Here is a 27,770-nt window from a genome sequence, read left to right as displayed (position 1 = left end):
GGAGAGACACGGAGAGAAAGAGACGTGAGACGGGAGACGTGAGACGGGAGAGAAGCGGCGGGAGAAGGAGCGATGAGCGTGTGCGCGCGCATGTGCGTGTGCGCGCGCGCGGCCCGTCCTGATAACAGTGGGAGGAGGATGAGCCGAGGCCACGCCCCCTCCAGCACATATAAATAGGAGCTGGAGTTTTTTCACAACACTCATTTCTCCTGAAGGATGAGATCCTTAAAACACCAGAACCATCACTCCAGGAGCAATGTGGTGAGTGAGAGAGCACACACACACACACACACACACACACACACACACACACACACACACACACACACACACACACACACACACACACACACACTCACACACACACTGTTGTTGTTGATGGTGGCTGTTGGTGAACAGTGGAGGGTGTGTACCTGTTCTGTGTGTTGTTTGAGAACTATCTGCACGTGTGTGTGTGTGTGTGTGTGTGGACCTACTTTTTTTACATTCATTGAAGTGCTGCGTTAGTACGATATTTCATATGAACTGAAGTAAGTGTGTGTGTGTGTGTGTGTGTGTGTGTGTGTGTGTGTGTGTGTGTGTGTGTGTGTGTGTGTGTGTGTGTGTGTGTGTGTTCTTTCTCTGGTAACTTTAAATGTGAAAGCGTGGACTCTCCTCTTTCTCTCTGTCATTTCTCTTTTTCTCTTTCATTTTGTCAGCCTTTCATTTCGCTGTGCCTTTTCTCTCTTCCCCTCCCTCCCTCCCTCCCCCCTCCCCCCCTCTCCCTCACTCTGTCTTTCTGCCCCCCACACACCCTCCCTCCCTCCCTCCCTCCCTCCCTCCGCTTTTCCTCTCTGTCTCCCTTTCTCTCACATGCTCACTCAATCTCTCCCCCTCCCTCTTCCCCTCCTCTTTCTTTATCTTTCAGCCCCTCCATCTCATTCTCTCCCTCCCTCCCTCCCTCCACTCCTCCCCCGCCCACAGCTCTTTCCCTTTCTCTCTCTATACCTCCCTGCCTCTCTGTGTCTCACACCACACACACACACACACACACACACACACACACACACACACACACACACCCTTTCTGCGTTTCTTTCTCCACACACTCAGTCTGTCTCAGTCAGACTACTTTAAAAGCAGTAATTATAAATGACGTGGTTATCAGGGCATCCAGGTCTACTCGCCCCACACACACACACACACACACACACACACACACACACACTCACACACACACACACACACACACACACACACACACACACACACCTTTTTTTCTTTATCTTCCTTCCTTTCTTTCTTTCGCTCTCGTCTATTCACTGGTTTGCCTCCTCTCTCAGTCTTGTATCTGAGCAGACAGAGGAGGAAGCCCGTGGCCAAAACCTATGAAACAATAACATGAAAACATCATCATCCATCATCCACCATCCATCATCATCATCATCATCATCATCACCATCCCTCCATCATCCATCTATTGGAGTTTAATTGAAACAGTTTCCTGGTTTTCCAAACACGTGCCGGTCCAGGCTGCAGCTCTTTACTCCACTTCACATAATCATGTCGCTCGGTGTTGAATCCTGAATGAGCCGCAGCTCAGCGTCTGCATGTGGAGCAGCCGCTGAGCCGGAGGATCCGGGTGAACGGGGCCCGGGCCACGCCGCGGCCCCGCCGGCCCCACAGGAAGCGCCGAGGACGGTCGGCGGAAGCCCGCTTCCTGGTCGGACCCGCATCCCTTCGACGGGGGCTTTATTATTCCAAAGCCCGGCGAGGAAGGAAGTCGGCCGCGAGCGGAGATCTGCGTTATCTCCCGCATCTGATGTTCTCCTCAGGATTCACAGCAGAGACTCAGACTCCCCCGTCAGCCGGGGCCCAAGGAACCGTCTGCATGCGTGTGTTGCTGTTTTAATCGAAGGCGAATACGGCATCGCTTTTGGGAACCGGGTTCACAGGATGAGGTCAAATTAAATCCGTATCATCGATATCGTCCGTTTACGTCTGAGCTGCTCTTTGTGTGTTTCCACAGGAAGAGGACACCGGCCGCCTGGTGCGGAGCTACCCTAAAATGATGGAGGGCCAGGTGGACGTGGGGACGCAGACAGAGCCGGTGGTGGTTCTGTCTCTGGCCCAAGCCGCCGTCCTGGGCCTCATCTCCCAGAACGAGATCTTCGGGGCGACCATCGCCCCCAACGGCTTCTACATGGGGGAGCCCAGGGAGTGTCCCCCGCCTCCCCCCGAGGCCGTGGAGTACGAGTACGCCGACCAGCTCATCGGGGCCAACGGGGACTACCTGGCCGAGCCGGCGGGGGAGCCCGAGGCCCAGCCCCACTGCAGCGAGAGGAGGCGCCCGGGGCCCCGTGGCCGGACCAAGAGGCCGAGGAGCGAGGAGCAGTCGGAGGAGCGGCCCCGCAGAGCGCCCAGCCCACAGGCTCAGATCAAGGGGGAGCGCCTGGAGTCGGACGTCCCCCCGTCCTGCATCCACACCCAGAAAGGACCGAGCCCCAAACAGGACCCAGGGACCCCCCCGGGCTCCCTGAAGGAGGAGCGGGGCTGCGGGGGCTGCCCCACCTGTGACGGAGAAGCACCGGACGGACGGACGGAGCGGCATCCGAGGGAAGGCCCCCGCCGAGAGGGACGGGGGAAGGAAGAGGAGGTGGTGGTGGAGGAAGAGGAGGAAGAGGAGGCGCTAAACCTCAAGACCAGGGGGTCCGGCGGGAGTCCCCTGATGAACCGCTACTACGAGGCCAGCGGCGAGGGGGCGTACGAGGCGGCCGACATGGCGCTGCCGGGCGACTACGAGGACAACGGCCAGGCGCTGCTGTGGTCTGACCCCGAGGGCCTCGCCCGGCGCATGCAGATCGACCGGCTGGACATCAACGTGCAGATCGACGAGTCGTACTGCGTGGACGTGGGCGAGGGGCTGAAGCGATGGAAGTGCCGCATGTGCGAGAAGTCCTACACCTCCAAGTACAACCTGGTCACCCACATCCTGGGCCACAACGGCATCAAGCCCCACGAGTGCCTGCACTGCGGGAAGCTGTTCAAGCAGCCCAGCCACCTGCAGACCCACCTGCTCACCCACCAGGGCACCCGGCCGCACAAGTGCACGGTGTGCGAGAAGGCCTTCACCCAGACCAGCCACCTGAAGCGCCACATGCTGCAGCACTCCGACGTCAAGCCCTACAGCTGCCGCTTCTGCGGCCGCGGCTTCGCCTACCCCAGCGAGCTGCGCACGCACGAGAACAAGCACGAGAACGGCCAGTGCCACGTGTGCTCGCAGTGCGGCCTGGAGTTCCCCACCTACGCCCACCTGAAGCGTCACCTGAGCAGCCACCAGGGCCCCACCACCTACCAGTGCACCGAGTGCCACAAGTCCTTCGCCTACCGCAGCCAGCTGCAGAACCACCTGATGAAGCACCAGAACGTGCGTCCGTACGTCTGCCCCGAGTGCGGCATGGAGTTTGTGCAGATCCACCACCTGCGGCAGCACGCCCTCACTCACAAGGTACTGGCAGCGCACGCCCTCGCCCTCAAGGTACTGACACTCACCCACGTGTTTTTCTCTTTGAGGCGTTCACCGTCACACCCCCAAAAGCCCACAAGCCCACCCGGGCACAGTTTACGAGCAGTTTTTGTCTCAACGTCATAATAATCTTCCCGTCATAATTAACGTCATAATGATCCTATTAAATATGAGCCTCTGGTAGCGTTTGGCAGAGTGCTCCTGCTCTGGTAGATCAGGGATGTTGTCGCTCTTTGGCTCGTACCAGTGGCTGTGCACACGCCCCCGCCCCGCCCCCACTTCCCTTTATGTCGGTGATTCACACCCGGGCTCGTCTCCATTGTTCTTCATTTTTTCCTGTTTTATTTAAGCCGACAAACCGACGTTGTTCCTGTTTCATCCTGATTCTGCCTCTGCATGTTCGTGTTTGTGTTGAAACTGAAGACTTGATTCTTCTGCTGTGGTGCAACACCAGGTGGCGCCGAAGTTACCTCGTCCTGTCCAGCTCGACGTGGAACCTTCTTCGGTTTTCCTCTCTGTTCCTGTTCATTTTCCTGTAAATCGTATTTTTAGGCCAAATCACTAAAACCAAATGTGTTTTTATCCACCAGGGGATGAAGGAGTTTAAATGTGACGTCTGTGCCAGGGAGTTCACGCTGTCCGCCAACCTGAAGAGACACATGCTGATCCACGCCAGCGTGCGCCCCTACCAGTGCCACGTCTGCTTCAAGACCTTCGTCCAGAAGCAGACGCTCAAGACCCACATGATTGTCCACCTGCCGGTCAAGCCTTTCAAGTGCAAGGTGGGAGGGCGGAGCGAGGGGTCCGGGGGGTGGGGTCACATGGGGGTCCGTGGGCGGAGGAGGTTGAGGTTCTAACTGTGGCCCTGTGGTCCTGCAGGTCTGTGGGAAGTCCTTCAACAGGATGTACAACCTCCTGGGCCACATGCACCTCCACGCCGGCAGCAAACCCTTCAAGTGTCCTTACTGCAGCAGCAAGTTCAACCTGAAGGGGAACCTGAGCCGCCACATGAAGGTCAAGCACGGCATCCTGGACGCCTCCATCGAGGGAGCAGGTCAGAGACGTCGCTTCGTGTCCTTCAACCTCTCAAGGCTCTGACTCTGAGCACAAGGAGTTGATTTGTGGAGTTTCACATGCGTAGCAGCAGATTCTCACCCACGTGTGTCGATGACGTAGAACAGAGAGACGAGCATGATTAATACAACCGATGGAAAAAAAACAAAAGAAAACTCTAAAGCAATAATAAGTGCTGGACTGTTAGAAGTAAATACTTTATATATATTTCATATTGTATAATATGGAATATTTGGCCATTTTTACTATTTCTTTGGGGAAATTAATTTTTTCCCCATAAATAAAGTTGATTTTAAATGTGATATTTCATATCTTAGCTTGCATTAAGATAGGACTTTAATACCCTTGTAAATATGAAGTATAATTTTAAAGTAAACAAAAATATAACAACGTAAACAAAAGTGCCAAAATAACATCTAATTATAACAAATACGAAAAATATTAAGCTAAACATATACTGTGTGTGTGTGTGTGTGTGTGTGTGTGTGTGTATATATATATATTAGTGGAATAATAACTAAATGCAGGATGTAAACACCTGATGTGATGAATAAACATAAGGTCTCCTCCAGAAGCTCCACCCGACCTGGAGGGCCATGACGACTACGAGGAGGAGAGCTTCGAGTTCAGCGAGAGAGAGAACCGGGCGAGCAACAACACGCCCGACCTGGGCAAGCTGAGCGACATGGAGTTCTACGCCGGGTTCGGGAAGGCCGGGGGCCGCTACAGCACGGCGTGAGGCCCCCGGGGGGGGCCCCCTCACCCCCCAAAACCCTGACTGGACTCTCACATGCACTGAACAGGATCCAGACTCTGAACTACCTGCCCGGCGTCACCTCCGCTCATCCCACCCGGAGCCGCTCGCAGGGGAAGGAGGGGCCCGGCGTTGGAACCGCCGTGAACTCAAAAGGATGAAAAGCACATTTGGTTCCAGTTCCAACAGCTCCTCATGTGAGACGACGCACTTAACGGGACGAGGTTTTGGGGGGCCCCGCCGGGTCGGATCCACGACATTTGCCAAAGCAGACGCAGCTCCGGAGGCGGCTCCACCTCTACTGCGATAGGTCCTGATTCGGGGGATTTGGAGCAGAACAACGTGTGTTTCCTTGTATTTTAATGTACAGAATGTGTCGCGCCCTCGTCACTGAATGTAAATGTTGATGTGGAATGTTTTTCAAACTCTGAACAAGAAGAAGAAGAAACCGTTTAATTGTCGACTCTGTTACCAAAGAACCGGAGCCCAACGCAGAGGCGGCGTCGTTCTGCTTCCACGGTGGAATATCAACCACAACAAACAACTTGGGGAGAAATATGACGTGTCGCGTGGGAGCGAGCGCCATCCATCACGCCGCGCACATCCGGCGTGATGGACGAGCGGCGGCTCGGACGCCGCGCCCAGAACGAGGCTGAAAATAAATAAAAGAAAATAAAAGAAAAGGCTGCATCTCTCTGTGAATCCTTCAGCTTGGTTATTCCATCATCGGGGGGGGGGGGGTCGGTTATGGTCTGAATTTTATGTGCATAGACATGGAAATGGAAATAATGTACGATGTTGTGGATCAGACTGTAAAATAAATGTATTTACTGTAAAAAAAAAAAAAAAAAAAAAAAAAAAAGCTTGTTTGCTGTAAAGCGCGAGAGGGAAGACGCAGAGAGTCCAGTCAGGGAATTATTTTATTATTTTATTATTATTTTATCAAGTGTTTCTTGTTCTTTCTGAGGCCTGAAAGTATTTTATACAGTATTTCCAAACAGTACTTTGCGTTACAAAAATAAAAACAGGAGCCAGGAGCCACGGGGACGACTTCCCTTCAGACGAAGCGGGCGCAGCGGCGTTCCTGGCCCTCCCTGTTAAAATGAGGTTCCAAAAAGAGAGAGAGAGCGACGCTACTTCCCCAGAGCTCTGTCCAGGTTGCTCTTGATGGCGTCCAGGAAGTCGGTGGTGTTGACGTAGTGCTCGTTCAGTTTGCAGCTGCACCGAGGGAGAAAGCTCAACGTCAGCTTACACCACCAGCAATCATCAGACGTTTTGAGGGTTTTATTCAAGAAGCTTCACACGGAGGAGGAGGTGGAGGAGGAGGGGCAGCAGGAGGAGGGGGGGCAGGAGGGGCAGCAGGAGGTGGTGGAGAAGGAGCAGGAGGTGGAGAAGCAGGAGGGGGTGGAGAAGCAGGAGGTGGAGAAGCAGGAGGAGGTGGTGGAGAAGCAGAAGGAGGTAGAGAAGCAGGAGGAGGTGGAGGAGGGGCAGGAGGAGGAGGGGCAGGAGGAGGTTTGGAAACTGAAGGCTCAGAAGCTTCTGATCAGAATTTAAAAACCTTCAAGGGCGTAAGGAGCATAATATAAAGACCACCAGGTGCTGATTAATGACTCAAGGCTGATTCTCCAGGTTCTCAGCCCACGTTGGTTTTCGGGTTTTGACGTTTTTAGGAAACGTCTCGATCTGCGCTGCAGTTGCTCCCAAACAAAGAGGTTTAGGAATAAGAGAAATGAATAAAACAACGCGTAAAAGACAGATGAAGCAGAAGTGATTTACTTTTCTTGTTCATCTCTTATTTCTACGTTACATTTTTTGGGATGTTGTTGTTGTTGATTTTTTGTCTATTGTTTTCTTTGGTTTATCACATATTGGCAATTTCTCTCTGCGTTAAAATGCTTTTACTTTATTGAAGTTGCCTATTTTGTGATGTGAGCTGCTGCAAAAGCATCATTTCCCTCAGGGAAGAGTAAAGTTTTTATGGATCCATCTCATACTAGAGTTTCAAGGAAAACCTGGAAGGTCCTGGAAGGTCTTACTTGGCCAGGCCGTGGATGCATCCTGCCAAGTCCTTGGTCATGACGCCGTTCTCCACCGTCTCCACGCAGACCTTCTCCAGCGTCTGGCAGAACCTGCAGGACACACAGTGTGAGGAGGAGGAGGAGGAGGAGGAAGAGGAAGAGGAGGAGGTTCCCTCTCACCTGATCAGGTCGGGGTTCCCGTCCAGCTTCCCGCGGTGCTCCAGGCCTCGTGTCCAGGCGAAGATGCTGGCGATGGGGTTGGTGCTGGTCGGCCGTCCCTGCAGGTCGGGCAGGAAGGGGTTAACCCATCACTGATCAATACGCTTTTATCAGTTTATCAGAATCAGTTAAATTCGCCAGGTACAAAAATCAGGAATTTATTCTGATGAGGTTTGGTGCGTAACCATGAAAAAAAAACAAAAAAATAAAAATAAATTAAAAAAACAGTCTGAAAAAAATGGAGAATTGAAATAAAATATATAAAAAAAAAGTGAAGTAAAGATAAAAAGTAATAAGTGTCAAATATATACAAATAGCTGAAAAAATACTTAACCGGAATAGTCAGATATTTAGGATGTACAAATATACAAAATGCTGATACTATGCACAGGAAAGATTTGCGTTACGGGTAACTATACTATTATTTATTACTAATTATCTATTATCTAGAATATCTGCATGAGATTGCATTTGATTTCTTTAAGACGCATTAAATTCCATTACGAGCCGAGGTCAAGAGCTCATTTGTACTTTGCAGGGAGGAAAACTTGGAAAACAGAAAGAAGAAGTGTAAATCTAGTAAAATATTTTCCACCCTTTTCCTGGTCCCTGCAAAAAGAATGGGCTTTTTCCCCCAGTATATTTGTAACAACTATTTTATTTATTTTTTTATCATTAGCAAATAATTCACCCCATTAAATTTAAAGTTTCAAGAATAAAATGAACCTGACAGGATTATTTTCTGCAAAAGCCATAACATGATGTTTAATGACCTTGGGACAGCCCTGTAAACACAGTTCCCCCTGCGGCCACCGGGTGGCAGGCTAACAGCAGGTAATGAGGCGGTGCGCTCGAACCTTCTGGTGCTCGCGGTAGTGTCTGGTCACGGTGCCGTGCGCCGCCTCCGACTCGATCGTCTTCCCGTCGGGGCAGACGAGCACGGAGGCCATGAGCCCCAGGGAGCCGAAACCTGGAGGGTCAGAGGTCACAGGGTCAGAGCTCGGGGGGTCAGAGGTCACCCGTCCCGCTCCCAGGTCCGGTCCTCCTCACCCTGCGCCAGGATGTCGGACTGCACGTCCCCGTCGTAGTTCTTGCACGCCCACACGAAGGCTCCGGACGATTTGAGCACCTGAGCGACCATGTCGTCGATCAGACGGTGCTCGTACCAGATCTTCAGTTTGTCAAACTCTGGCTGGTAGTGCCTGAAAGGGGACGCAGGAGGACCAGAACAGGGACATTTTTTTAAAATGTGGCTTTTAAAACAGTACTTGAGGTTTTTTCTTTATGTTAAAAGGACCTATTGACATTTCAGAGGACAAGTCCAGCTCCAGGAAGTAAAAATCCTGGTTCCATGTATTCGCTCCTGCACTGATCATCAGCAGGTTGAAATCCACATGGTGGTGTGGAGTGGAATTTTGCTTTCTGAACCTGGATTTCCCATCGCTATAAAAGTATTACTGGGCTAGTTAAAGCTGCCTTTATTACAGCAGCCCACCAATATAACATTTATAAAAATGAGCTTTTAGTTACTCCGTCAACCTAAAATATACGTAAATTAACTGAAGTGCGTCAATAAAAACACAGTTTACTACAAACAAACAGACGAGCTGCGACGCCGTCACTCCCTACAAAGTCGTCTCTCTGCGGTAAAAGTTATGCTTCCTGCAGAGTAAACTGTCTCACTTCTCAAAGACGTCCTGGAAAATGTCCTTGAACCTCCCGTCGTAGGCCTTGAGGATGGTGTTCTTGGTGCTCATGTAGAGCGGCCACTTCTTCCCGATGGCGTACTGGAAGCAGCTGTGGGCGAAGCCGGTGATGGACTGGGAAGAGGAAGGAAAAAGGTGAAGAGGGAGGTGAAGAGGAAGGAGGAAGAGGAAGGAGGAAGGTGAAAGGTGAAGAGGAAGGATGAAGAGGAAGGTGACGGTAAAGGTGACACCCCCGGAGGATCAGCTGATTGACCGCTCTGGGCAGAGTAAAGCAGCAGCTCTGCAGGAACTCAACGGTGGTTTGGAGCACAACAGGAAACATGAAATATGAATAAATATCAAGGCAGCGCTGCCTTGTCTTTAAAAAAGGAGCATTCCACTGTGGTGCCGCTCTAGTTACAAGGACTCAGGATGGAGGGTTTCTGTAAACAATAGAAACAACAACAACAACAACTAGTTGAGACCCTCACGTGGCTGCTTGTTGTTGTTGTTGTTGTTGTTTTTGTTCACATTCTTTAGGATCGTTCATGGATTCAAGAACAGCGTGTTCTCTTCAAAACGCTGTTTGTCTATTTTTTTTGGATTCATCAGAATTCTGGACGGATTTTCTAATTTGCTTGAACTTCTGTAACTTTGAATTGCGTTTGCATTACATTTCACTGCATATATGTATGAAAGTATGTATATGTATGTGACAAATAACAAATCTTGAATCTTGCATGTTTTACATTGTTATTCCTGTGGTTAATACTGAATAAATACGACTGATGTTTCTATTCAACTCCTCACCGATGGAACCTGCACTGCTGCTCTTTTCACAACAATAAAAACAGTTGATTGAAACCTTTCCCATTGCCAGGAGAAATGCCGTTTCTGGGTGGAGGCCCACTGGGAGCAGAGGGAGAAGTGGGAGGAGCAGAAGGGGGCAGATGGAGAAGTGGGAGGAGCAGAGGGGGAAGTGGGAGGAGCAGGGGGAGAAGTGGGAGGAGCAGAGGGAGTCCTCACCTCGTCGGTGTTGTACATGCCCATCCCGCAGCCCCCCGCGGGGAAGTCGTAAACCTCCCACTCCTTCCCTGCGCTGCCGTCCGATGGAGAGAAGGTGATCTTGAACTTCCCAGGCTGATCCACCACGAAGTCCGTGGCTCGGTACTGAGACGGAGGTTTGAAAGAACAGGCTTCAATAACACAACACAACATCAGAACTCTTTATTCATCCAATCACATGTTTTCAAAACGGTGGATTCCCTCTTCAGTTCCCTGCAGAGGTGGAGGTGAGGCAGTGTCAAGGCAGAGTACCGACCTGGTCTCCGAAGGCGTGTCTTCCGATGGTGATGGGCTGTGTCCAGCCAGGTACCAGGCGCGGAATGTTCTTGCAGATGATCGGCTCACGGAACACGGTTCCTCCCAGGATGTTCCTGATGGTTCCGTTGGGGCTCTTCCACATCTTCTTCAGGCTGAACTCTAGAAACACAATAATAATAATAATAAATTATTATCATCATCATCATCATCAACATTCTGGCTTTGGCCATAATTAGTGATTATCGCAGTAACCAGCTCTGGCCATGAGGGGGCGCTCAAAACATGTGATTAACCTCCCATCACATGACCTCCTTCTGGATTCAAGAGGTTTATTTGTCACATACATATACGGTCAAATATACACTACTCACAAAAAGTTAGGGATATTGGGCTTTCGGGTGAAATTTCAGGATGAACCTAAAATGCACTATAACCTTTACAGCTGAACTTCATTTGACCTTCTCTAAACTTTTGAATGCACATGTCCAACTGTTCAATGTTTCAGTACTTTTTGCACAACTTGCTGTTCTCTAACAAGGAGCTGAACGGAAAAATTCACAACAAGTGTTTGACCCATGAATCCACCAATACATGTCCTGGTTCAATTAGAGTTGGTATTGAAACAGTCCTCTTCATCATGCTGTTCACATGTTGACATCATGAGACCAAGACCACACCTAACAACTGATCAACAGCACCTCGGCTGGTGAGGCTTCAAACAGGATGTTGTCAGAGGGAAGTGGCCACTGAGCTTAGAGTGTCACAGAGCGTCATCAGCAGCTTGCAACAGAGATACAGAGACTGGAAGAGTCACAGAAAGACATAGAAGTGGACGTCCTTTGGCCACATCCCACACTGATGAGCGCTTCATTGTAAACAGTGCCCTGAGGAACCGCATGATGATGCCACTCAACTCCAGGCACATTTAAGGGAGGTGAGAGGCACCAAGTGTCACATCAGACCATTCAAAACCGTTGACATCAGCGTGGTCTGCGTGCTAGACCACCTGCAAGGGCACCTGACCACACCACCAGGCACAGGCATCATGGTCTTGCAGGGGCCATGGAGCGTTGACGCTGGACGAGGGACCAGGGGCCTCAGTGCTGTTCTCTAATGAACGTCCATTCACCTTGAGCAGAAATGATGGAGACGTCAAGGAGAGCGCTACGCATCAGCCACTGTTGTCACCAGACGAGCCTTTGGTGGTGGTGGTGTTACAGTGTGGGCAGGTGTGTCTAGTCAATACAGAACTGCCCTACACTTTGTGAATGGTACAGTGACAAGCCCATACTACCTGAATGACATCATTCATCCAGTCATTGTGCCTCTGCATGAACAACACAGGCCTCATTTCATCTTCATGGAGGACAACGCTCCAGCTCATGGAGGTGGCATCATTAGGGAACGGCTGCTGGAGACTGGGGCACCTCAAATGGAGTGGCCTGCACTTTCTCCAGATTCAAGATTCAAGATTTTTATTTGTCACATACATATACATACTTTCATACATATATGCAGTGAAATGTAATAAATACAAATAAATAATTCTCCAGACCTGAATCCCATAGAAAACTTATGGGATCAGCTGAGTGGCCGTGTAGAGGCTCCTAACTCTGTACCCCAGAACCTCAATGACCTGAGGGCCCCCTTCAAGAAGAGTGGGGGGCCAGGCCTCAGCAGACAATAAGTCGACTTGTGAACAGCATGAGACGTCCTTGTCAAGCTGTAACTGATGCTCAAGGCCACATGACAAGTTATTGAGACGTTGACATTTGTTGTTGTGGTAAACCCACCACTGTTGTTGGCTTTTGTTTCAGTAAATTGTTTGAGATGAGCAAATGACCATTGTATCTTCTACTTAAATACTCTACTTTCATCATATCATATCACTGTAGTGTGAACTTTTTACATTTTCCATACATTTCACCCGAAAGCCAAATATCCCGAACTTTTTCTGAGTAGTGTATATGCAGTGAAATGTATTGTGGAGAAAGGTGTTTTTCTGAACCCAAATATAATTCCTTGGAATTGATAGTCATCATTTAAATTTTAAGTTATATATACTGTAAATATATTATATACACATGTATAAAAAATAACATTTGCTTTTGCTTTGTTTTTTTAAACCAAATTTTTACTGAGGGTTTTCAAAGGATTCATTCCGTTTAAAAATCACAAAAAAATGAATCACAATTTACTGCAAATGGTCTGATTTAAGATTACATTAGATTCAAGATGGTATTGTGATATTTTACAATAAAATAGTAAAAAAAAACAAAAAAAAAAAAACAGATGTGTTGTGAGGTATTGTCTGCATTTTCCTCCATACATACAATTTCAAGTGATTGAAATATCTTGATTCGATTTTGAGATTTCATATTTATGGATATAATATTGTATATATTAATAATAATTGTAATAATTCTGCCCTGGAGAATCCCACCGGTTGCAATACCAGTCCCCGCCACGGGTGGCAGCACTGAGCGAGCAGACGGTCATCTATGGCAATATTAAAGTTATATTTCATAGTAGAGTGTAGATGTTTAATTTTTAACTTCTGAACTTTCTAACCGACTCTCTTTGCCACAGAAATGTGTAAAGGACAAAGTTTCAGGATCGGTGGCGATTTGTGGCGCGTACCCTCCACCCGGGCCTCGTCCGGGGTGATGGTGGCGCACTTCACCGCCACGTTGTACTTCTGGGTGGCGAGCGCCGAGTCGATGGTGACCTGGTCGTCCGTCTGGTCGCGGTACGGCAAACCCAGGTCGAAGTACTTCAGCTCCACATCCACGTTGGACAGGATCAGCTGAGCGGGAAGAGGAGGGATCATGACCATGATGCTCAGCGTAAGGAACACACAGCATCATGGGATGTATTTTATTTATCTATGGAGAGCGGCAGTTACAGCAGCTCAAGGTCAAAAAGAGAAAGAAACAGAAAAACACAATAAAACTAAAAACAAATTAAAAACTTAAACACTGACGACAAACATTGAACGACTCAAATTCCATCAACAAGAAAGTGGAGCAGGACGTCACGGGACGACGTGGCCTCGTCCCCCGTCACACGGAGTGGAACGTCCCAACCCCCACCCCCCAATCACACCGACATGGTCTGTGCTGCCTGCTGCACGGCCCACCTCCACCCCCTCCTCCACCTCCACCAACCACATGTCAAACGGTTTATAAATAGAACAGAGTTGTGCGGGCACGGTGCCCCTTTCAGACAGACCAAGAGACAGAAGAGAGAGAGAGAGAGGACAAGAGACAGACAGACAGGCAGACAGACAGTGTACCTTCTCTTTGATGAACTCCCAGATGATCCTGGTCATCTCGTCTCCGTCCATCTCCACCACCGGCTGCGTCACCTTGATGCGTTTCTCAGAGTCTGAGAAGGAAACAAATCAACTGGAATCACGGATCTGCATCCACCCAAAACGCCTTGAAACCACCAACTCCTTCCGACGCCACCTCCTTCTGACCCGTTCGGGTCCAGAGCCGACAAAACAAAAATAGAAAGTAGAAATGGATTTGACAGAATACTCCCAACCTCCTGACACCCGGCGTCCATGTTTGTTCCCGTGTGTTTGTTCCCCAACATGGAACCTCCACCCGTCACAACAACCTGAGATCTGACCCCAGAACCTTCTGAATTCAGGGTCAGACGTTAGAGCCACAAATATCTAAATAATAGTCCGAGCTTCAGGCTCCGTGAAAAGCACGAGCATCAATAATTACACATGTTCATATTATGGAAAGATCAATCGCTAGTTGTTCCCCCCCCAGATGCAGATCAATCAGAGTGATCGGATCAATCAGAGTGATCGGTTTCAGCGCCTCCACGTGGACGTATTGATCACGTGGGAAGCCATCCGACCTTTTCAAATATCCTATCGCTCAGAATGACGTTTCACCGACTTCCTGTTTCCCAAAGTACTTCCTGTTTCGTTGTTTATTTCTCACACTCAGTGACTCAGTTTCATGTTGTGTAGTTTCAACAAAACATTAAATTAAAAAGCAGCAGATGAATGAACTCAGTTGTTTCCTGACACTTGTGATGGAAAATGTATTTGTACCAGAAAGAACCAGAGTTTTTATTTCCAGAACGTGTCGTCTGTCAAAGCCTGCAGCTGGAGGAATCACCCAAACAACACCAAATACAGAGTGGATGAATAAATGGATGAATGAATTAATTAATGAATGGATGAATGAATGGGTGGATGGATGGATGAGTAACAGCAAGATGTTTAGATTTGACTGCACTCGCTCCATAATCCACAAAAACAGCCCAACGCCCTAAAGTTTGAACCCTGTGGTTGTCTCTTGTTTTGGGAGCGTAGCTCCTCCACCACGTTGTCCAGCTGAGCTCCCGTCACTGTTACTGGAGGAAAGAAACAACATTAATAAATGATGTTCTCTATGTCTCTTTTAAACATTATATCTTTTAGTTTTCAGTGTAACTTCTGTAGCACCACAAAGTACCTCTAGGCGTACAAGTACCCTCATTTGAGAAGCACTGTTCTAGACGACCCTTCAACGTGTTACTGTTATTCAAATAGAAAAATATAAATAACGTTTAAGAAGGAGACAGGAAGCGGGCGACGCCCGTCACTATTCTCAGCGGAGAACAGACACAGAAACTGTGAAATCCGGGCTCAGAAAGTAAAAGTCCACTTGGGGTTTAGAGCCGACCGTGTGGATTATCTGATTATCTGTCAAACTGATGTGTGGAAGCAGCTGATCAGGGCGTGGCCAGAGGGAAAACACAGAAACCGGATTATTATGGGTTGTGGTTTTTTTTGGGGGGGGGGACATCTGGAGTTTTTCCACTGCGGGCATCGAGTTGAAACTATAAACATTAGAGGTTGGAGAAGACCAAACAAAGCTGCAAAGCAGCGACTTCCCTGAGAGAACCAAGATCACATGGGGGAGGGGAGGGGGGGAGGGGGAGGGTGTTATGTAACCTTTCCTCTGAGTCCAATGACAGAGCGTCATGGAGGCCGTCTGCCTCGTCCTACAGATGAATCCGTCTCAGATGAGCGGACCCGGCGCTCCAAACACCACCCACCACCGCTCCGTCCGGACCTCGGCGTCAACGCCTCCGTGCTCCAGGAAACACCACAACGTCGCCGAGGGCAACGGGAAACAACAAACACCGCGGGAAGGTCGAGAGGACGCGGGCCCAGAGCCCGGCGGACCACGGCGCTCGGAACGGAGCGGGGCGATCCCGACACGGCCCCTCCAACCACGTCCGCACCGCCACATGGGTTGGTGTCGTTTTAACATTCACACCCAAAAGCCAAACGGGCGGCGAGGCTCCGTAAAAGATTCCAACGACTCGGACGCTCAGGGAGATTGAAGCTCAAAGAGGGTTCTGTGTTCTGCCCCGTTGTCCACTTTCTAAGTCCAAGTCAGAGAGAAGCTCATCGTGTTGCAACAATTCATTCATTAGTTGCCGACCACAAAATTAATCACAACTGTTTTGAGAATCGATTCATCGTCGAGTCATTTTATAATAATTAAACTTCCAAATTCTCTGATTCCAGCTTCTTAGATGTGAATACGTTGTGGTTTCTTTGTCTTGTTGACAAAACAAAAGGTTTTTTTTTGTGATTCTGGAAAAACAACGAAACAAAACAACTAATGCAGCATGAAGCACGAAGCATGAAGCATGAAGCATGAAGCATGAAGCATGAAGCAGGTCTCTAGGACTGTTTACAACCAGTCCACGTCTTGATGTTTAACAGAACCAGGTCGGTTGGAGTATTTTTAGAGCCGTCAGATCATTCAGCTGCTGGGTCCAGTAGGACCGCTCCACCCTTCAGCTCCGCCCTTCATCCGACCGTCTGACCTCCAGGTCCCCAGAGCAACGCCTCTGCCCCCCTGCGCACCCTGGACCTCCACCTGAACCCCCACCCTGAACCCCCACCCTGGACCTCCACCCTGGACCTCCACCCTGGACCTGCTCCCCGTGGCCCCGGGAAACAGCCTCAAAGTGTGTGCAGCTATTTCTGTCCCCGTGGAAAGACACGGCGACCTCAGGAAAGTTCCAAAGTCACCGAACACTCAAGCAACTCTCCCCGGAACCGGAACGTTCCGGGTTCAACGGTTCTGCTGCGGAACCCGGGTCCAGCGCCGCGGCTCTGGCCCTGCTCTGGGTTTGGGTTTTCAGGGCTTCTGCTGCGGAGCCCGTCATACGTGTCGCTGCAGCTGGGAAGGCGCAGTCTGCGGAGACAAAGAGCGGCTGCTGCGACCTCCACCTCCTCCACCTCCTCCATCTCCTCCATCTCCTGCAGCTGCTGCGTCTCCGTGCGTGGGGCGACAACGCGGCTGCGCAAACGTCGCTTTGAATTTTGGCGTTTTCCTGCGTTTTACTGTTTTCCGGTTTTTGTTTGAATGCAGATGGCACCGGGTCCCGGGCTAACTAGCTTTAGCCCGGGACCCGGTGCCATCTGCAGCCACCGCCGCAGACACTCACAGTTCCTCCGCTGCAGGGCCAGGCAGGCCGGGGCCAGGGCCGGGGCCGGGGCCGCGGGCCGGCCGCACAGAGCCGCGGCGGACCGGGACACGGAGCCGAGGGCCTTCAGGTATCCAGACATGGTGCTGCAGGACCGGCAGAGACCGAGGACAGGGGCCGACACCACGGAGCTGCGCCGCAATATACGGCCGGCTACGTCACGGGCGGGGGGATGGAGGAGGGACCAAGCGGCTCCGGGGACCAAGCGCTGGTCCGCGGACCAGACTCTGGTCCGGGAAAGTGGGTCAACCGTATCCCAGACCCGGGACCAGACCCTGGTCCTTGGTGAAAACACCAAACCCTGTGACTGGGTCCAAAGCTTGGTCCTGGTAAAACCCAGAGAAAGAGGGTTTCATTCCACATCTCGATGTTGTTCAGCTTTAACCGCAGGACTTTAACTCCAACTATACTACTTTAACTCCAACTCTACTACTTTAACTCCAACCCTACTACTTTAACTCCAACACTACTACTTTAACTCCAACTCTACTACTTTAACTCCAACCCTACTACTTTAACTCCAACCCTACTACTTTAACTCCAACTCTACTACTTTAACTCCAACTCTACTACTTTAACTCCAACCCTACTACTTTAACTCCAACCCTACTACTTTAACTCCAACTCTACTACTTTAACTCCAACTCTACTACTTTAACTCCAACCCTACTACTTTAACTCCAACTCTACTACTTTAACTCCAACTCTACTACTTTAACTCCAACCCTACTACTTTAACTCCAACTCTACTACTTTAACTCCAACCCTACTACTTTAACTCCAACTCTACTACTTTAACTCCAACCCTACTACTTTAACTCCAACTCTACTACTTTAACTCCAACCCTACTACTTTAACTCCAACTCTACTACTTTAACTCCAACTCTACTACTTTAACTCCAACCCTACTACTTTAACTCCAACTCTACTACTTTAACTCCAACTCTACTACTTTAACTCCAACTCTACTACTTTAACTCCAACTCTACTACTTTAACTCCAACACTACTACTTTAACTCCAACTCTACTACTTTAACTCCAACTCTACTACTTTAACTCCAACACTACTACTTTAACTCCAACTCTACTACTTTAACTCCAACTCTACTACTTTAACTCCAACCCTACTACTTTAACTCCAACTCTACTACTTTAACTCCAACCCTACTACTTTAACTCCAACTCTACTACTTTAACTCCAACTCTACTACTTTAACTCCAACTCTACTACTTTAACTCCAACTCTACTACTTTAACTCCAACTCTACTACTTTAACTCCAACCCTACTACTTTAACTCCAACTCTACTACTTTAACTCCAACCCTACTACTTTAACTCCAACCCTACTACTTTAACTCCAACTCTACTACTTTAACTCCAACCCTACTACTTTAACTCCAACTCTACTACTTTAACTCCAACTCTACTACTTTAACTCCAACCCTACTACTTTAACTCCAACTCTACTACTTTAACTCCAACCCTACTACTTTAACTCCAACTCTACTACTTTAACTCCAACTCTACTACTTTAACTCCAACCCTACTACTTTAACTCCAACCCTACTACTTTAACTCCAACTCTACTACTTTAACTCCAACTCTACTACTTTAACTCCAACTCTACTACTTTAACTCCAACTCTACTACTTTAACTCCAACCCTACTACTTTAACTCCAACCCTACTACTTTAACTCCAACTCTACTACTTTAACTCCAACTCTACTACTTTAACTCCAACTCTACTACTTTAACTCCAACCCTACTACTTTAACTCCAACTCTACTACTTTAACTCCAACCCTACTACTTTAACTCCAACTCTACTACTTTAACTCCAACCCTACTACTTTAACTCCAACTCTACTACTTTAACTCCAACCCTACTACTTTAACTCCAACTCTACTACTTTAACTCCAACTCTACTACTTTAACTCCAACCCTACTACTTTAACTCCAACTCTACTACTTTAACTCCAACTCTACTACTTTAACTCCAACCCTACTACTTTAACTCCAACTCTACTACTTTAACTCCAACCCTACTACTTTAACTCCAACTCTACTACTTTAACTCCAACCCTACTACTTTAACTCCAACTCTACTACTTTAACTCCAACTCTACTACTTTAACTCCAACCCTACTACTTTAACTCCAACCCTACTACTTTAACTCCAACTCTACTACTTTAACTCCAACTCTACTACTTTAACTCCAACTCTACTACTTTAACTCCAACCCTACTACTTTAACTCCAACTCTACTACTTTAACTCCAACTCTAATTTTAGTTTCCACCAAAGGGGAAACAAGCCACGTGTGTGTGTGTGTGTGGAGCTGCAGGTCACCTCCACAGCTCCACACACACACACATTAAACAAACACAGTCCACCATTTGAATCCATCTAAGTACCCGATACACTCACTATAAAGGTTATTAATAATCACAAGCCTAGGGGATTCTGGAAATAATAATAATAATAATAATGATGATAATAATAAATAATCTTAGGATAAAATCAGATAGTACTATATTGATGTCTGGGGGATTCTTGAAATCATTATTATTATAATTATTGTTATTATTGTTATTATTATTATCCACCCTAACCCTAACTGTGGGTCAAACTTCTAATGCACATTTCACCTTAGTTCATACAAATTATACATAATAATAATAATAATAATAATAATAATAATGATATAATTCAAAATGCTCTGTGTGAAAGATCAACCTTCAAGTAGTGAATAAAATCCATTTCTATTCAAATCTGGATCCTCGTTGCATTCATTTTAAAGCAGCAGGACTGTGGCGACCTCTGCCGGGGGATTTATGTACTTAAATTAGTGCCGCCAGGGAATTATTAATGACGTCTTCCCTCCTACGACATAAATCTTTTATTTGTTTTTCTTTATAATATTTATAAAGGTGACGGTAAAACATATATTAAAGTGTTTCCTTACACATGGGGTCAGGATTACCAATATAAAGAACTGTGAAACGAATGGAATCAGCGTTTAAGAAATACAATAATTCTGTATTTATATTAAATTAGAATCTTTAAAAATATATTTTATTTTGCAAAAGTAAAAATTATTTCGGTTAAGAAATACAAACAGTTATCATTTGTAAAATGTCAAATAGGATTTGAATTGTGACGCCGTGACGTCACTTTACCGTATGTTACAATCCGGAAGTAAATTATTTTTTATTATTATTGTAGTTTCTGAGATAAACTTTAACATTAATCCTAAAAAAATAACATTATATATTTTATATGTTCCAAATAGTAATTATATATTTTTGATGTCTCAAGTAGTTATGTTTCTGTAAGAGGTTTCAGATAGTTAGTTTAGTGGGGATGGTGGCTCAGGAGGTAGAGCTGGTGGTCTAGTAATCTAAAGGTTGCTGGTTGGATCCCAGGCTCCTCCTGCTAGCATGCTGTAGTGTCCTTGAGCAAGACACTTAACCCCTCATTGCTCCTGATGGCTGCGTCCGTCGGTGTTTGAACAATTGTAAGTGGCTTTGGATAAAAGCGTCTGATCAATGAAATGTAATGTAATAGTTATTTGCAGCCGAAAGAAGAAGATATGTTCCAAATAGTAATACAATTTTTGTATGTTCCAAATAGTAATACAATTTTTGTATGTTCCAAATAGTAATTATATATTTTATATGTTCCAATTGTAATTATATACTTTATATGTTCCAAATAGTAATTATATATTTTATATGTTTCAAATAGTAATTACATATTTGTATGTTCCAATTTGCAAATGCAAATTAACTGGAATCTTTGAGAATCCCTCTTAATTTTCAATTTCCAAGGGGTGTTAACAACGGACGCAGAGCAAAATGTCTCTGGACGCAATTGGATAGTCCTACAACCAATCAGAGCATTGGACGGACCTACAACCAATCAGAGCATTGGACGGACCTACAACCAATCAGAGCATTGGACGGACCTACAACCAATCAGAGCATTGGCTGGAGCTACAACCAATCAGAGCATTGGCTGGAGCGACAACCAATCAGAGCATTAAAAGGTGTGACGTAGCACTAGGTGAGTGAGTTGCCAGATGAACCTTGTGACGTGGAACTAACTTGTTCCTCATCAACAGAAGCTTTTTTCCAGTCGCTTTCAAAACGTCACGATGGAGGATTCAACCGACCGCTGCACGTCAGCGGCAGCCATCTTGGTAAGGTGCTCCTCTGCATGGTCGCGTCGAACCCGCTGACTCGGAGGGGGCACCGAACTCAATCATGAGCTGCAGATTGGTCTGGTTCCCAGGCTCGTTCCAAATAGTAATTGACGTAAAATACCAGCCAGCCGTATTTTACTAACTAGTTAAAACATAATGTATGAGACCCACAATGGATTTTATTATTTTTACCTTGACTCTAAATTCAATAATAATACAAAGATGACTCAACCATAAAGACCAAGCAGCTCTGCAGGTCCCACAGCACTTTTGATTTTGTTTTGTTTTGTTTTTTTATTTTTTGAGTTGTATTTAGTTGTTGTGGCAGTGGAGTAAAGTGAATGAATGTGTTTTAATGTGTTGACAAATTGAACTTTCATTAGAATGCAGATGCAGAGGAATTGTGTTCGAATGCTGACGTTAATGACATAAATTGTGAGGTGTCTGATCTGAACCAGCACTGAATTCTGCACAGTAACCTCAATGAAACGCTTCCGCCACGATACATTTAAAGACGATGTTTACCCTTATGTGGCGTTCAAAGGGTCCACAGGCTTTCTAACTGGGCTGTTGGAGGAGGGTGAAGGGGTCCCGCGAAACGAGTTCCTTATCATAAGAGGAATGTATCATATTAAGATAGAAATATGAGTAACTGGAGAGGTTTTTAACTGTAACTACAAAAATAAAATGTCAAAATTACATTTCTTGTGAGGGAAAGGATGGCAGGAAGGAGGCAGGGACCCCCTGCTGGGCCTGCTGATGGAGCAGCTGGTGCTGAGTGGAAGTGCATTTGATTTGAAAGCTTTTTTTGGGGGAAACTTTTAGCAGTTAAAAAACATGGCAGCCTAATGGGATTTTGAGGCAACAGCATTTTGAGGACAAGGAAACAGAAAGCATCGTTTTCAGGAGGGACGAGGAGTGGAACCGTCTCTTCATCGTATCAGAGAAACACACATTTTGGGGTTAGGTAATGAGGGGTGTGTCATTAAAGACCATGACAATGACTTTGAAGAAAGTTGTTTTATGGCTGCTTTTCCAGCATTTAAAGCACGTGGAGCAGTGGCTCAGGAGGTGAAGCCGGTCGTCTAGACATCAGAAGGTTGCAGGTTTAATCCCCGGCTCCTCCTGGTAGCGTGCCGATGTGTCCTTGAGCAAGACACTTGCCCCCCTAACTGCTCCCCGGGCGTCGCTACATGCGGCCACTGCTCCTGGCTACGTCAGTTGCTAGGATGTCAAATGCAGAGAAATGACCTACCTAGGTGTATGATGCCACAGCTGTTATTATGAAGTGATGCGTCTTCTCTTTGCAGGGTGATGCGTCTTCTCTTTGCAGGGTGATGCGTCTTCTCTTTGCAGGGTGATGCGTCTTCTCTTTGCAGGGTGATGCGTCTTCCTGCAGTTCTCTGTGAACAACACCTTTTCTCTCGGATCTTCCTGAGAAATCGTTTCCTACTCGTGCTGCGAACGGGTCCAGCTCGGTTTGCAGAGCTCCAGAGTTGTTCTGTAACGTTTTGTTTTTTAGCATATTCTCAGATGTTGTTCAGCAGGATGTCGATTTAGGTTTTATTTGATAGAAGGATAAAAAAAAAAATCCTTCCTCGGACAAACGTTATAAGATCATGTTTTCTTGTCTTTGTGTGCTTGGATCTTTATTTAGAAAGACGTGAAACGTCGCCACTGGAGCGTTTGGTGCTTCGCTGCTTCCACACACAGACACAGTAGGATGAGCTGCGATGATCTGACCCCTTGTGCCCACGAGGAAAAGAGGATTTTATTTACTGTTCGTGATTCTTTTTGAGCTTCCACAGAAGATCAAAGTGCTCGGTCAAACCCACAGAATACAGATTTTCATTTGATATATTAAGATAAGAATGCACTTTATTAATCCCTGGGGGTGGGATGTAGCTCATACCACAGGGTTTATTTTTCAGTCCTGATGACATGGAGCGCGCCCCTGATGGAGCTGCTGTGGGTGTCTGGCAGGGTGAGGGTGCTATGGCCCGGAGGGGGGGTCAGCTGAGCTCCCCCTTCCCCCCAAAAAAACACACACTGAACCTAAAATAACAGGAGACGGAGACACACAAGTTGTAGACATTTATTTCAGAATAAACAACAATCTACTTACAAAAATACTATGCGTTAGATTACGTTCTGACCTTTGTCGTGTTCTCACACAGAAGGAATACTTCACAGTAACGTGATGTGGAAGCCTTGCGACGTAGAAGGTTGCGATCGGTGTCCGTTTTGAAGAAGAGCGTCACGACGTCAGGGCGGTGACACCGTCTGCTCGCTGCACCGCACCACATGCAACATGACCTTTGCTGTGATAGTTTGCAAAGTCATCTTGGTTTTTCACTGGGGCAGAAGTGCTGTTGTACGCAGACGTCTCTTTACCGTCCGAAGGCATTTCATTCATTGATTCATCTGTTCGTTCATTCGTTCAATCGTTTGTTCATTCGTTCATTCATTTGTTCATTCATTCATTCAATCGTTCATTGATTTGCTCGTTCATTAATTTGTTTATTCATTCATTCATTCATTCATTTGTTCATTCATTCAATCGTTCATTGGTTTGCTCGTTCATTCATTAGTTCATTCATTAGTTCATTCATTAGCCCATTCATCCGTTCGTTCATTCATTCATTCCTATCCACCATCGTGTTCTGTACGAGACCAACAGTGTTGTTTTGGTTAAATCCTCATGTGAGTGGCTGGTTCGATGCCCTCGACGCCGCCACGTCGCTCTGGTTCTTCGTCTTAAAGGCACTGGAACAGATTTGCTACGAACAGTCAAATTTCATGTCATTGAGCTACATCTTAAACAAGTGCATCACATATTTTCTCCACTGGGATGAGTCCATCACGGTGCTAATTATCAACGCACAAAGTGCCTCCAGGGCTGGCTACAAGGACCCTGCGTCTTCCCTTTATCTTACATTGTCGTGTCAGAGAGCGACTTCACGGGAATCCACCATGTTTTGGCATTTACATTCAGAAATTAGACGACATTAAAATGTTGCTTTAAAGATCACAAGGTTCTGGGATCACATGAGGAGAGAAGGTATTTCTATATTGCTCATTTTCATCGTAGTTCTGAATATATTCCACATTATTCAACAATACCTAGCACAAGTGTGAAAGAGTTAACCAAGTGAAGCGACAGATTTATTTCCTGATCGTTTATGTCCTCCACGTTTCTTTGTGCCGACTAATGGGCCAGCTCTTCGAAATCAAACAGCTGTTTCATTTGCTCCACTTGCATAGAGTGCCTTCTAATGAGTTTCTTCTTGCACTTGAGGCCCCCTTTCTTTGGTGTGTTGGGTGCCACTGGAGCTATAGATCTAAAGCCTGTAGCCATGGGAGAGGACGGCTTGCTGCACGCCCCGATGTCAGGGATGGGAGGGTGGGGGTTAACGTTGAGTGGGGGCAAGTAGCCCGGCCGGGTGTGGGAGATGTGGTCCAGCAGCAGCGTCCCCGAGCCTCGCCTCTCCAGGAGCGCCGGGCCACGCCTGCGTGCCGTGCTGGGAGAGGACACGCTGGCGTTGCTGTCCAGAGATTCCCTGGAGCTGGTGAGCAGGGCGAGCGGGGAGGTGTTGAGCTTCCTGCGTTCCAGAGGGACCTTCGGGGAGTCCAGCGCGGACGAGTCCGAGTAGAGCTGCGAGTCTGAGTCGTAGTGGTCGTTTCCCAGAAGTCTCCTGTGCACGGCGTCCCTCGGACTGGAGGCTCCGGCGCCCCCGGCGCCGCTCTCCTGCTCAGGGGGCATGGTGCTGCGCCGGGCCAGAGGCTGGTGCTGGTTCAGGGACTTCTCATATGAGGTTTTGGACGTTGGAGGGACTGAAAGGGAGGTGGTCATTTTGCAGGGCTGCTCACCCACGAGGGGGAACAGACTGTCTTTTCCGTCCACGCTGTTGTGTCTGGATAACGTCGACCTCTTGCTCAATGCGAGTCCGTTCACGGCGGTGACGACCTCCTCTTCCGCTGTGTTTCTCTTGCTCTCCTCGTGGGCTGCCGCAGCCGCCAGGACGGAGGGGGCGATGAGACCCCAGGGCTCCGACTGCAGCCGCTTCAGCTGAGGCAGACGTGCACGTTTGGGGTTGGCGGTGCGGCGTGTGGGGGAGGCAGGCCCGTTTGGAAGCTTGGCTGCTGAGCTGGTGGGGGACTTCAGCTTTGATTGGAAAGTGAAGACAGTGTTCTGCTGCTCGTCCTGATGAAGCGTGGGAGACGCGCTCAGATCGATATCGGAGGGAGTGGTGCAGTAGGCGGGGGAGCATCTCTCATCAAGCTCCGGTGACGGAGGAACGTTCAGGTACTGCTTGGTAGTTTTGGCCCCAGACGGCGACTTGTCTGTGGTGATGATGATCACCTCTTTGCCTTTAGCTTTGCACGCGTCCAGCAGCAGCTTGAGCGTCTCCTTGTTGTCAGCATTGATCGCGTAGACCAGGGCAGAGGCCCCGGTCCGGTCCTCCAGGCTCAGGTCGGCCCCGGTGCTCAGCAGGTCCGACACCACCTCGTGCCCGGCTCTGTGGATGCAGGCGTGCATCAAAGCGGTCTTGCCGGCCTTGTCCTGAATGTTGGGGTCCGCCTTGTTGTCTAGCAGGTATTTGACCAGCTTGGACTTGCTGACGCTCTGCGGGTCGGTGTGCTTGGACATGCAGGCCACCATGAGCGGCGTCTCCCCGCGCTCGTTGCTCTCGTTGATGTAGGCTCCGCCCTCCAGCAGCAGTCTGGTGAGCCTCAGGCGCCGCCGCCACACGGCCTTCAGGAGGGAGTTCCCGTCCGTGCGCAGCTCCAGGATGTCTGCCATGCCGGTCCAAACCTCCCCCTCGCTGTGAAAGACAGCTACAGCCTGAAGCCCTTTGGAGAAAGTGACGGCAGCAGTTTAACCTTTATTTTGTGTTTAAGGTCACAATTCATCACAGTTTCATTGTTTGGGTTTTTTTCTCAGAAGGTTTGTTAAAGCAGCCAGTGGGTGGCAGCCTCCACCATACAAGTTAAATACCAAATAAATAAAGACACAACGTGGAGTGGCTTTCAAACAAAATCACAAATGTGCAAAACAGACGCTTGAAATCTAATAATAATGTAAAGATATGATTAATTGTTGGAATGAGGAAAAAGAAACATAAAGCATCTTGAGCTTTTATCTGAATCTGTAAGACTGGAGACTTGACTTCTCCAATAAAACTCTTCATTTCTAGGATTTATTCTTTGAATATTAGCTTTTTTTTTTTCCACCAGTTACGTGAGAAGATATAGATATTTTCATTTTAATGACAGAAAAACACCAAACAAAGAAGAGTATTTAACAGACCTAAAGACATGCACTCATCTCATGCAGATTGCACATCATGAGAGGAAACATTAGGTGACTGATCATAAGTAATCCATAATAATTGATTGCAGGATTTGATCTAGATCAAACACCAACAGACGATTCATGGAAAGTGCACTCCGTGCGTTACTGTCCAAGGTGTTCAGTGCGCTCCATGATTATAATAATAATAATAATAATAATAATAATAATAATAGCAATAATAATAGCAATAAAAATAAAATAATAATTATACAAATAAAATAATAATAATAATAATAATAGTAATAATAATAATAGTAATAAACCATAAGATACAGCTTTTCACCTTCTGTTCTTCTGCAAAACGAATGTATCTCTTTGTCATGATGCATAACAACAAACACCGGAAAGTTGCGGAACCTCCACATGCAGATAAAACATTCAGATAGAACATTCTGTTATATTCATTAAAGTCCATATTTGCGTTCATTTGCATGCATTCAATTCCTAGATGTACTCATTTATACATTCATACCAGTTGTAAACACTGGACATCTTACCTGGTCAGAAGATAGATTTGCCCAATAGGTTGCCATGATGAATAAACATTAAATAAAATATAATAAAGAAGAAGAAAAAAAATGGAACCCCAGGGATTCTAAAGGGAAACTTTGCCTCAGGTTTTTCAGAATATTCCTGTGGACGTTCCTGTGGAGGTTCTAGTGGATGCTCCTGTGGATGCTCCTGTGGAGGTTCCGGTGGAAGTTCTAGTGGAGGTTCCTTTAGAGGTTCCGGTGGATGCTCCGGTGGATGCTCCGGTGGATGCTGCGGTGGATGCTCCTCTGTCTGGACAGCTTGCACAGTGACACCATGCAGCTTGAGCTTTGCTTTTGTTGCTGCAGCCTCAGCTCCATCCAATGAGCTGCATTCCTTCCACTGCGCACTCAGGAATCACAACCCCAGAGCAGGTTAAAAATAACTTTTTTGCTTGTTGAATGAAACGTGTCTTCGTTTGACGTCAGAAGGGACCAAAATAAATTGTCTTGTGGAAAAACTGTCCTATTTTGCATATCTGCAGCATACAAGCAAACTTCCATACAAATGTAAATAATCACGTTTTTTTGTGCAAAATGCAAAAATGCATCCATCGATTCACAAACAAGCAACAGGAAAGC

General features: G+C 47.3%; 3 protein-coding genes across 3 annotated transcripts; 1 reads left to right on the top strand and 2 right to left on the bottom strand.

Moving 5' to 3' along the window:
- Positions 1–216: 216 nt before the first annotated feature.
- znf710a (zinc finger protein 710a) lies at positions 217–6,049 on the top strand (the record flags this gene model as incomplete). Its single annotated transcript, XM_080002974.1, has 6 exons — positions 217–261; positions 2,009–2,641; positions 2,726–3,487; positions 4,096–4,287; positions 4,385–4,559; positions 5,152–6,049. The coding sequence occupies 6 exons, from the start codon at positions 217–219 to the stop codon at positions 5,316–5,318; spliced, it is 1,974 nt and encodes a 657-aa protein (XP_079859100.1). The 3' UTR covers positions 5,319–6,049.
- A 191-nt stretch (positions 6,050–6,240) lies between these two features.
- On the bottom strand, positions 6,241–17,228 carry idh2 (isocitrate dehydrogenase (NADP(+)) 2). The gene is made up of 11 exons (XM_080002471.1): positions 17,056–17,228; positions 13,874–13,965; positions 13,219–13,384; positions 10,577–10,737; positions 10,282–10,425; positions 9,254–9,390; positions 8,621–8,772; positions 8,428–8,540; positions 7,532–7,629; positions 7,370–7,462; positions 6,241–6,551 (listed from the first exon to the last, which is right to left on the bottom strand). Exons 1-11 carry the CDS (start codon positions 17,174–17,176, stop codon positions 6,467–6,469), a joined length of 1,362 nt encoding a protein of 453 aa, XP_079858597.1. The 5' UTR covers positions 17,177–17,228; the 3' UTR covers positions 6,241–6,466.
- A 7,282-nt stretch (positions 17,229–24,510) lies between these two features.
- ankrd34c (ankyrin repeat domain 34C) lies at positions 24,511–26,106 on the bottom strand (the record flags this gene model as incomplete). The annotated part of the gene is made up of 1 exon (XM_080002664.1): positions 24,511–26,106. The coding sequence occupies one exon, from the start codon at positions 26,104–26,106 to the stop codon at positions 24,511–24,513; it is 1,596 nt and encodes a 531-aa protein (XP_079858790.1).
- Positions 26,107–27,770: the final 1,664 nt, after the last annotated feature.

The sequence above is a fragment of the Zeus faber genome (assembly GCF_960531495.2).
Source record: "Zeus faber genome assembly, chromosome: 6".
Classification (NCBI taxonomy): domain Eukaryota; kingdom Metazoa; phylum Chordata; class Actinopteri; order Zeiformes; family Zeidae; genus Zeus; species Zeus faber.
Note: the sequence above shows the minus strand (reverse complement) of the source record. Positions and strands in the feature narration are given on the sequence as shown.

What these genes read in the sequence shown, in the direction of transcription:
- idh2 (XM_080002471.1), bottom strand. Translation starts at nt 17,176, where the DNA reads ATGTCTGGATACCTGAAGGCCCTCGGCTCCGTGTCCCGGTCCGCCGCG. An exon ending in GCATGTACAACACCGACGAG is followed by an intron (nt 9,391 to 10,281) that starts GTGAGGACTCCC and finishes TCCTCTTCCCAG; the next exon opens with TCCATCACCGGCTTCGCCCA. An exon ending in GGGAACCCCGACCTGATCAG is followed by an intron (nt 7,463 to 7,531) that starts GTGAGAGGGAAC and finishes TGTGTCCTGCAG; the next exon opens with GTTCTGCCAGACGCTGGAGA.